This window comes from Lygodium microphyllum, chromosome 3 (assembly GCF_053477565.2).
Source record: "Lygodium microphyllum isolate KBCC chromosome 3, Lygodium_microphyllum_v1.1.10, whole genome shotgun sequence".
In the NCBI taxonomy this organism is placed as follows: domain Eukaryota; kingdom Viridiplantae; phylum Streptophyta; class Polypodiopsida; order Schizaeales; family Lygodiaceae; genus Lygodium; species Lygodium microphyllum.
In genome coordinates this window covers 17,083,021-17,093,783 of record NC_141137.1, presented here as the reverse complement: position 1 = coordinate 17,093,783, position 10,763 = coordinate 17,083,021, and the positions used below count along the sequence as shown (strand labels likewise).

The window sequence follows — 10,763 nt, the reverse complement described above, 5'->3', positions numbered from 1 at the left end:
CATCCTCTCTCAATGTCCATCCACGAGTGGACTACTTCCTTAGCCTAACGTAGTGTCTTTGAAGATAAACTCGAAGTAGATCCTTGTGGAAATTGTATTTTCAACACTCTCCTTTAAGCCACACCTTGGTTGACGTCCCAATATTGCCCAAGTCTCCCAAGTTGAGCTCCGATACCATATAAAAGTTAACACATCACAACATGTAGAACTTGAGCAAGGAATACAGGTACATGACAAAAAATTTAAGTTATGGAAGTGGGAAAATCTGACTTTTGACCTACATTTCAAAAACCTCATACACCTCCTTACACAATGATCCAATAGTCTCACTCTTTTGCTCCGAAATATTAAGCACTTTGGCAAGAATAATCACCTTTCCATGCAACCCATGGAGAAGGAGTTCATTAAGGACGATAATTGTTTCACGAAAGCACACTTATGTGTGAAGTATCTGCTTACTCAAAAGAATGAGTGGAGGGTCATCATTCTTATTTGCTTGTGTGAGATGAAACCACAATGTGCATATCCATTGGTATGCACTAGCAGTTTTCTTACCCAGCATCACCTTAAGAATGTAAACAAATAAGAAAGATGATACTTTCCGCGAGAGACTTGTGGAGGCGTATGTCTGGTGTTAAACCCTAATCTGGCTCTCAGTCGCCGGGGTTTATGCAGGTGTGCGTCCCTGTAAGGTCTTCCCGTCAAACAACGGCCTAATAACCAGCCCCAGCCAGACATGGAAGCTTTGCTGCGACCTAGCCTCGTACGGAGACGCCACCAGATCTTTCATTTGATGTGCAGGCGCTACGCTACCACCGACACGAGCCTCGCGGAGACCTTGGCTGCCATCCAGGCTAACATCGATGCCAAGCGTCCTGGGCCCTACGTTCGCCTGCGCCTTCACCCGGACTGGAAGCAGGTTGACAACAAGGTCCGCCGCATGGAGTCCCGCCTCTCCGACTTCCGCATCATGTCGAATGACCTCCGCATTCAGAAAGCCAGGCTCGAGAAAGGTGAGGCCGCCACCGAGCTCGAGAAAACACGCCTCGTGTCCTTTATCAAGCAAAGAGAAGAGGAAGTCACTGCCGAACGGATTGCTATCCATTCAGAGCTTGTCAAGCTCACTGCTAGCTTTGTTGAAGGTGCCGAACGCGAGTACAGTGCTCTGCGCAAGTTCTTCCTCGTATACGTGTACCATTCTGCACGTAAGGGGATGGAAAATATGGAGCAAGCAGAATTTGATAAACTGCTTGTAGAAAGCGAGCAGGGCCTCACGTTTGAACATGCGACTCGTGGAACAATTACCATTCCTGGCTACTTGTGCAAGAAAGTAGCTACTGCAGTAGAGAGTCTGGTTGTTAATACTGCGGGAGTTGATACCTCTCCATTGGCAATAGCTTTGGCAATCCTGCAGGCATTTCCAACAAAGCATTGCAGTAGGCCAAATTGTAGGAGAGAGGATTGCATAGCTGTTAAAGCTGATCATGAAGAGCTTTATGAGTGCTTCTTTAAGATTACACCGCGGTCTGTGGTTTTTCAGAAAGCCAGAGGTGAACTGTCTTTAGGTTATGACTCACCTCTAAACCTACCTGCGAAGGAAAAACCTACAGATTCAGAGGTACTTCTTCAGGAAAATTAATGCCTTTTGCTGCATGTAGCCGTGTAACTTATCAATATTTCTGATTTGAATCTTGTTTTTTCAGGCCCCTGCTGCAGCTGCAGCCTCTGGAGCCAGCTAGTCTGTTTCATGCAGGAGGGTTGCTGTTCAACAATCAGTATCCAATGTAGCATGTAGTCTTCGTTATTGGAAAGGTCCCTTTTTATACCCTGGTGGTTCTGAGTGTATGCAAATAGTTTTGGCATTGATAAGGCGTGCCTCTAGGTAGCTCCAATTGAGCCTAGCATAATGATTGGACTTTCATGCCTAGATGACTAGTGTCAACGATTAGGAGTGTCTGGAAGGTACTGCAAGTAACTATGTATGTTTATATCACAACAATTTTGATATTCAAGTTTCCATTCGTATAACTTAATGGATGTCTCTAAATTGTTGAGCTTTAACTAGGCTCATTTTGCATTGATTATTGTAGATACAGTAGTGTGAAAATGTATTGATTTGAAAAGTAGTGTGTTGTCTGAGTAAAATTTATCAACTTATGCACTTTCTGCCCTTATCATAGTCATTGTGCTTTCAAGTTGACATCTTAATAGAAGTTTTGTGTTAATAGATGCGGGTGGATTGTGGACATTATGGGTACGGTGGCATCGATGCAATATAATATGGACTTTTTGGGCTGAGGTTGCAAGTGTCTACTCTTTGGTTAAGGGGTGGAGTTCTTGAGCCAAGTCTGCGAGCACCTATTTGCTTAATTGGAACTATTTTGTACTGCTTGCACCCAATCCTTGGGGTTGTAAGGTGCTCAAGTTTGCACAGAAAGTCAAGGTAAGAGTTAGAGAGATGGAGAATTGCCAGAATCTTTTTTTCATAGGTACTTGTATTTGGGATGACTAGAAGGGAGTACTTTTGAACCCCTGTTATGAAATGTGCAACTCATAAGTTCTCACGGCATAATCAATTTTGAAGGTGCCACTTGAAGTAGCAGAGTTTGTATAGTTTAGTATTATTATTCGGAACATAGCTTTAGTGGTTGGTATTGTCTTCACACTAGGTCCTCAAAGGGCTTAGGCTATATTTACAATTCCACAGTTAATTGCTTGGCAAGTTCATCATGTTGAAAGTGATTTTGGACTTATTTCCTACATTTGTACTAGCCTAGTTGATAGGCTTGTGAGAACTAATGATTAACTAGACTGTTATCAAGGCAAATCAAACAAAAGAACCTTTCTAGGGTGGGAGTTTGTCTTGAAAGTGAGTTGGACTTTCATTTCATTCACTTTATATCAGCATAGTTGATAGCTACCTGAGCACGACCTAAGTACAAATGTACCTACACAACTCATAGGTCAACAAACTCAGATCGATGGTAAACAAGTCTTTCTGAGTCTAACAATCTTTTTATCATAATGTGCTGCCAATTATTGCATCAGATCCTGTAAATCTTGTCATGATGTCTTTGAGATACTGCAGGAGCAGCACATGAATGATGTTTGGGAAGGCCTCATTTTTTCTGCTTTCTGTGGTTCAATATGTATCTGGTAATATTGACCGTTGAAATTCCACTGATTAAAATAATAATGATGATAGTGTGTCCTCTGCATGATCAACTTATTCATGGAATTGAAGTCTTATGGATTATAAGAGTTTATCTCAGGAACTGATGTATCCACTACATCTCCTGGAAATGCTGTTGTCTGATTTTGTGAACCCTCTCTCATTATGAAACATGGTATATATGTCACATTGACTGGCCTCTCGTCATAGTCCTCTCCATCTTCTTCCAATGCTAGCTCCAGCCAAGAAATAAGGTAAGGGGGTCTGTTGTCTCGGCCTTAATCTCAGCACTGATTTGGTGCCTGGTGGTCTAAAGGGTAGAGCAATGTTGTACGTTCTTGTAGCAAGACTGGTCACTGAAGGCTGGAATCTAAAGATGGGTTTTACTTGCTGTGAAGGTGCTGATCAGACCCAAAAGGGTGGGAAAACACTGCAATTCTGCATTCAAGATCCTGTATACCTTTTCGGAATCTGTATTCTGGGGCTTCAGGTCTTTCCTGCTTTATCTGAGTGATGTTTGTTGTCTGCTGATGTGTGCTGTGTCTATTTATGGTCTTACATTGATGTACACTCCAGAGGTTCATCCTGGTATCCTTTTATTTTCTGATCTCTGTTGAGATGGCTATTCTCTTGAAGTAGCTCAAGCCTAGTCACAGAGTCAAAAGGTTCCTTTGGCTTTGGCAGAAAGCAACTAGTCGGTGTTTGTTTTTAACCGGTTTCAGCTATTTGGGGTGTCTTTCAGGGTGGAAAGTATAAGCCCTTTTTCACAGGTTTACCCAGGACCTTCGTAAGCAGAAAGGGTAACTCACATCTGTGTGTCTATCATCCGCTTTTGGAATTGCGTTTTAGTCTAGTCTTGGATGAAAAAGTTGACATCTGGGGCAGCAGCAGCTCGCTAGGCTCCTAGTTGACCTTGTTTCTACTTACTCGTGCAGAGGACTATCAAGATGCTTTGGTTCCTAAATGCTCTAGTCAGCGCTTGGTTAGGATGTCAAGCTCACATAACAAAAATATTACTAGGGATTGGGCAGTGATAGCTAAAGGATGGGCATGCTCTATTCCTTCATGTCAGTTCGTAGTGCATCAGAACGTGGGACTTTTTAATGACCATTCCTTGGCTCATGTCTTCAGGATGCTGTTGTCAAAAAGCTGTAGTTCTTGTATCCTGTAGCCAGTATTTATTTATCTATAGGTGTGCCTGGCTCTGCCCCCTCCTCTCCTCAGGCTGGGCTTGTCACTTATGACTTGATTAGCTACTTGTGAATAGGGGCAAGTAATGAACAGTTTTATGGGAATAGTTATGGACACTGGAAATCTACGAATTGTGGCATCTAGTAAGTGCTCATTATATCCTTTGCGAGTGCAAAAATTACACGTGAAATGCATGTATCAAGTTCATAGCACTATGAAAATTAGGCGATGTCTAGTAGGCTAGTTCAAGATAGTCTACAAAATAGCTGTGGGTTGTGAATAGGGGCAAGTAATGAACAGTTTTATGGGAATAGTTATGGACAATGGAAATCTACGAATTGTGGCATCTACTAATAAGTGCTCATTATATCCTTTGTGAGTGCAAAAATTACACGTGAAATGCATGTATCAAGCTCATAGCACTATGAAAATTAGGCGATGTCTAGTAGGCTAGTCCAAGATAGAGTCTACAAAATAGCTGTGGGTTGAGATGAACTTGATAATGCGGTAACAATTGTTTACATACTTAAGCTGCATTCTTAAGGTGATGCTGGGTAAAAACAGCTAGTGCATACCAATGGATATGCAAATAGTGGTTTCATCTCACACTAGAAAACAGCACATATAAGAGGCTTATTGGTCAACACGAGAAGCCACTCCATGTTAGGGGAACATCACTTTGCTTGCCCCCCCTTGTATAGAGGTTCATCTTGAGGTGACAATTTTTGAGAGTAAATGTCACTGCTTGATAAATTCGTAGGTGACTCATTAAAGGAAGTGCCCAATGTGAAGATGTCTACGTAACTTTGTAAGGCATATGGTACTATTTATACAAGTTATAAACATATTTGCTTTAAACACAATTGGCTCGATTTTGTGATCTTTTAATTGGATATATTTGAGCTTGTACAAATTTTTGTACAACTTAAACACATTCCAATTTTCACTACTCCTCAAAGGCCTTATCGGTGAAGAATCTAACATTAATTACTTAATAGGTTGATTGTGCTAATCACCAAAGTAAAATAATCAACCTTCAAGGTTTGATTGTCTAGAGGTGATCTAAATTTCACTTGATGCTCCACTTGTCAAGCTAGTTACATGACTTTTGGTTATTTCATATAATTCCTATTTTCTCCTAGTTTCATATCTATTAAGTTGTATAGACTCTAGCTTGTAGGCTTGTAGTTTCAAGCTTTCAAAATCTTGGGGAGGCTAGACTTGCTTTCAAACCCTCTTGTCATGATATAACCCACATGTGTTTTAACTCTATTTTAATTCAATTCTTACTAGTATTACTTGGATTCCTTGATATTTTTCAATGTGGGCCTAAAATATAGTCTTTGGACTATTTTTTTGTCATTTCCTCGTCACTTCAATCCACACAATGCAACAATTCAACTTTGTTCTCTTAGTTTGATATCCAAAAGTCAAAAGAGCAATATTGGCAATATCATCTCCCATTTAAAATTATCATTTCACTTCAATTTTAACTACAAAATAAAGTACCTACTTAAAGAAAGAAAGAAAAGCCATAAGGTGTATTTGATGGTGTTGATGGTTGCTCATGTCCCTTTGCGCCAATAATCTTTACATCTTTGAATCTTCCTTCACTTCACACTCATATATTTTAATTTGACCTTTATGTTGTAATTTTTCTCCTTTATGTGATAAAATGACATTCATGAATGGAATGGGGAGAAAGGAGATGGAAGAGGGGATAGTTTGCAATCACAATGGATGTTGAAAAAGAGTGAGAATGATGCAATGAATGATCAACAATACTCCTTTATGTCGGTTCCCACGTTCTGGGTCCCTCTCTCTTGAGCAACTCCCCTCTTTACAATGCTATTCATCCTTAACTTGATAATAGGAGCAAGTAATTGACAATTTTATGGGAATAGTTATGGATAGGGGAAGTCTACGAATTGTGGCATTTAATAAGTGCTCATTATATCCTTTGTAAGTGTAGAAATTACATGTAACATGCATGTATCAAGCACATATCACTCTAAAAATTAGGTGATGTCTAGTAGGCTAGTTCAAGAGAGTCTACAAAATAGCTACAAGTTGGGATGAACTTGATAATGGGGAAACAATTGTTTACATACTTACGGTGCCAATCTGATGTGACAATGGAGGGGCAATTGTTTACATTCTTAAGGTGATGCTGGGTAAGAAAACATCTAGTGCATACCAATGGATATTCCATGTTAGGGGAGCATCACTTTGCATTGCCCCCCTTGTATAGAGGCTCATATTGAGGTGACAATTTTGAGAGTAAATGTTAAGGTTTGGTAGATTTGTAGGGGACTCATCAAAGGAAGTGCCAAATGTGAAGATGTTAACGCAACTTTGTAAGACATGGTACTATTTAGACAGTTTATAAACATCTTTGCTTTAAACACAATTGGCTCGATTTTGTGATCTTTTAATTGGATATATTTGAGCACGTACAAATTTTTGTACAACATAAACACATTCCAATTTTCACTACTCAAAGGCCTTATCGTTGAAGAATCTAATAGTAATTAGTTAATAGGTTGATTGTGCCAATCACCAAAGTAAAATAATCAACCTACAAGGTTTGATTGTCTAGAGGCGATCCAAACTTCACTTGATGCTCCACTTGTCAAGCTAGTTACACGACTTTTGCTTATTTCATATAATTCCTATTTTCTCCTAGTTCCATATTATTAAGTTGTATAGACTCTAGCTTGTAGGCTTGTAGTTTCAAGCTTTCAAAATCTTGGGGAGGCTAGACTTGCTTTCAAACCCTCTTGTCATGATATAACCCACAGCATGTGTTCTAACTCTAGTTTAATTCAATTCTTACTAATATTACTTAGATTTCTTGATATTTTCCATTCTGGGCCTAAAATATAGTTTTTAGACTTTTTTTTTTGTCATTTCCTCATCATTTCAATCCATACAATGCAACAATTAAACTTTGTTTTCTTAGTTTGATATCCAAAAGTCAAAAGAGCAATATTGGCAATATTATCTCCCATTTAAAATTATCATTTCACTTCAATTTTAACTACAAAACAAAGTACTCGTTTAAAGAAAGAAAGAAAAGCCATTAGGTGTATTTGATGGTGTTGATGGTTGCTCATGTCCCTTTGCGCCAATAATCTTTACATCTTTGAATCTTCCTTCACTTCACACTCATATATTTTAATTTGACCTTCATGTTGCAATTTTTCTCCTTTATGTGATAAAATGACATTCATGAATGGAGAGGGAGAAAGGAGATGGATTGGATAGTTTGCAATCACAATGGATGTTGAAAAAGAGTGAGAATGATGCAACAAATGATCAACAATACTCCTTTATGTTGGTGCCCACATTCTTGGTCCCTCTCTCTCTCTTGAGCAACTCCTCTCTTTACAATACAATTCATCCTTAAATTTTTGATTGTTTGGTTGTTCAATATTTAAATTTTCACACTTCGAATCAATTTCCTCTTGCACCTTTCCACATTTATGGTGTATTTATAACCTTGTCTATGGTTTAGCTATCATTTCTTCCTTACCAATTTAGTGAGCTCTCGTGAACTAGCAAGTAGTAAATCGCTTCTTGCTTTAAGAATGGCTTTAGCCTCCATGAAGGCTTCATATTGAGCGATTTGAGAAATTTGAAAAAAAAAACTTTTTCCCTTAAAGCAATGAATGCCATCGTCAGTACAACAATATCTTCAACCAACCTACAAGGTACACAAAGAAAATGAGTATATGCTAACAAGTAATAGGTTCTGAATAGAATGTGACAAGTAAACAAGTATACTAACTCACCTTTCATAGATGTGTATGGCATGATACATTCTTAGTAAGAATCCAACTAAAGAGAAAAGCATAAGAGATGCTAGACAACAAAAACCTGCTCAAAGCAAAAGTGCTATGCTACTCTCTTGGCCGAATATCCATGACAGAAACTTTACTTACTTTTACAAAAGCAATACTAAATCTCAACAAAATTCATGTAGGATGAACCACAAGATATAGTCATTAGGGCAAAATTGCTAACCTACCATGAAATAAGGAGCAATGTGTCGAGCTATTAACGAATTACAATATGTAATATGGTTATTATGTTACCTCTAGCTCCATTTACGAGAGAGAGGTTAGTGTGTGTGTGTTTGTGTTTTTTTAAAGAATTGCTTGTATCCATTGTGAAAAGGTCCCATCCCAAAGAGATACAAGGCATCAGACGTAGGGTACCCATTAAGAAAATCCCTATAGTCTACTAGGACCTTAGAGAAGATTAATATCTTTTTTTGAGTCGTTTTTTTTGGAATTTCAGGTCGTGGTTGTTTTTTTTTCCCCAAGTCTTGAGTTACCCATTTTGGGTTGTGTTTCTCTCTCTTTCTTGACAAAGCATAATGTACTTATGCATTTACTATTCACCATTGAACCCACAAACATTTTAGCTCAATAATTCTTCTCGAGAAACTTAATCAAGAGAGCAATACTAGCCAATTAGTAGCAACATCCAGGCTAATCACATAAATTTCGTAGAGAGATGCATTGTTGCCTAGCAAATCCTAGCAAAAAATCAAGCAACTTCATAAGGGATACACTTTAGTGGGTTTCTAGTCAGCCAGTTTAGATTGGAAAGTACACAGTCATGCATAGATCAGAAAATTGCTCTCCTTGGTAACTTAACATCCAAAAGTACACTAGTCTTATCATAACACAAAAAAACTAAAATATGTAAAGTGCAGTAATGAAAATCCAAAACAAAGCAAAGTGAGGATATACCTGGTAACAATGTGTTAGAACAAAGTGGTCCCCAAGTCCATACAAGTAGAAATCTGCATTGAAAGATAAATTGAACTGTGTGTGCACCTAACTACCAAACTAAGTGAAAACTAACTAAATTAATGCGTATGAAAAACATAATAGTTTCAATGGTTGGTGTTGTAAAAAAGTTTTTGGTTATTAGACCAAAATGTAAACTAAGCTATGAAGACAAAAGATCTAAACAAAAATAAACACACACTCTTAAATAATCTAAAACAAATAATAGTCACAATCCAAAATCATTCAAACTATCAACATCAAACATATAAGTCAAAGTACAAAAGATAGGATGATACAAAAGAACCTCTATCGCTCTCACATCAAGTATATCAAAAGCATCATTAGGTACATCACTAAAATTCTTAATCATCTCACGAAGTGGAGCTATAGAGGGCCTCATCAAAATAGGGCATAAGTGCCATTGGCTAACATCCTAAAGAATAGCCCTTAGTCGCATCCATATACTGAAAAGATATAAGCCCAATATGGATAATTGTCATCCAACTCGAGATCAATATATGATGGAGTTAAATGATAGACAATAGTTTGATATCTAGCAAACTCATACTACTCTCTATCCATCCTAAACTAGGCAATGCCATGCTTTGGGGAAAATACACTTGCATAGTTGTGGCCTTGATAAGTATACCCAATAGCCTCTTGCATGGTAGTGATACCATAGTGTCGAAAATAAATGCAACATTGCTAACACAAGAGTTGTGTGTGCACATAAATATACCAGTGTCAAGGGTGACAACTAAATTGGGGATGGTACTACAAACAAAAAATAACTTCAAAATGAGAACCACACCATGCCTCACCCCTTAGAGAATATAAAAATGTGTCATGCATTTGAAATCAAGGAATACTGTAAGGTCCCATATGAACAATATCAAAATTGTCAACATCAAGACAAGGAGTAAGAGTATCCATTCATAAAAGGTCAATACCTACAACCTATTAAGAACACCACCCCACAACAAAACAAAGTAAAATACCAAAATATGTTAGAAAGAAAAAGTCTATCTATCTACTCTATCCAACTCATACTTCTGAATTAAGTCACAAAAGATTTCAAGCAAAGACCATTAATGCGAAATGATTCATGTGCTTCCTCTAAATCTTGAATATTGAATGAGCCATTTTCATAAACCTCTTTGACTTTAAATAGACCTAACCACCATATATGAAGTTTCACTGGGAATTTATAGTAGCAATTATCTTACAATAAAACCAAATCATTCTTTTGGAAATCCTTAAGCCTCAAGTGTCGATCATGCCAAGCTTTCGGTCATTTAGAACGTGCTTCGATACGCTGTAAGGTAAACATACAATCTTCATCAAGCTTAACTAGCTTACACATCTGTGAGTAGTTAGAAAGTCCCTCTCGCTAAGGCGATTAGATAATGTAACTCACGAAGTAGGAACTTCCAATTCAATAGGAAATATGGCCTCAGTCCCATAAACAAAATTAAAAGGTGTATTGTTGATCGTCATCTTATAGACAGTTTGATATGCCCAAAGTGCTCTTGGTAATTGCTCATCCTAATCACACCTATTATCTGCTACTCTTTAGGTTGAAACTATCATTAGAATGT

At 38.0% G+C, this 10,763-nt stretch overlaps 1 protein-coding gene across 2 annotated transcripts; it reads left to right on the top strand.

Moving 5' to 3' along the window:
- The first annotated feature begins 551 nt into the window (after positions 1 to 551).
- Positions 552 to 2,948, top strand: LOC148038096 (uncharacterized). Of its 2 annotated transcripts, XR_015689031.1 has the most exons (3): positions 552 to 1,618; positions 1,704 to 1,812; positions 2,229 to 2,948. XR_015689031.1 is itself a non-coding variant. In XM_087668876.1 (2 exons), the coding sequence occupies exons 1-2, from the start codon at positions 737 to 739 to the stop codon at positions 1,737 to 1,739; spliced, it is 918 nt and encodes a 305-aa protein (XP_087525002.1). In that variant the 5' UTR covers positions 552 to 736; the 3' UTR covers positions 1,740 to 2,161. The 2 variants fall into 2 exon arrangements, 1 of the variants encoding a protein (XP_087525002.1); XM_087668876.1 differs by lacking the exon at positions 2,229 to 2,948 and having other exon boundaries at positions 1,704 to 2,161.
- Positions 2,949 to 10,763: the final 7,815 nt, after the last annotated feature.

Coding starts and splice junctions, on each gene's coding strand:
- LOC148038096 (XM_087668876.1), top strand. CDS start 737: ATGGAAGCTTTGCTGCGACCTAGCCTCGTACGGAGACGCCACCAGATC. Junction 1,619..1,703: donor AAAAACCTACAGATTCAGAG/GTACTTCTTCAG, acceptor TTGTTTTTTCAG/GCCCCTGCTGCAGCTGCAGC.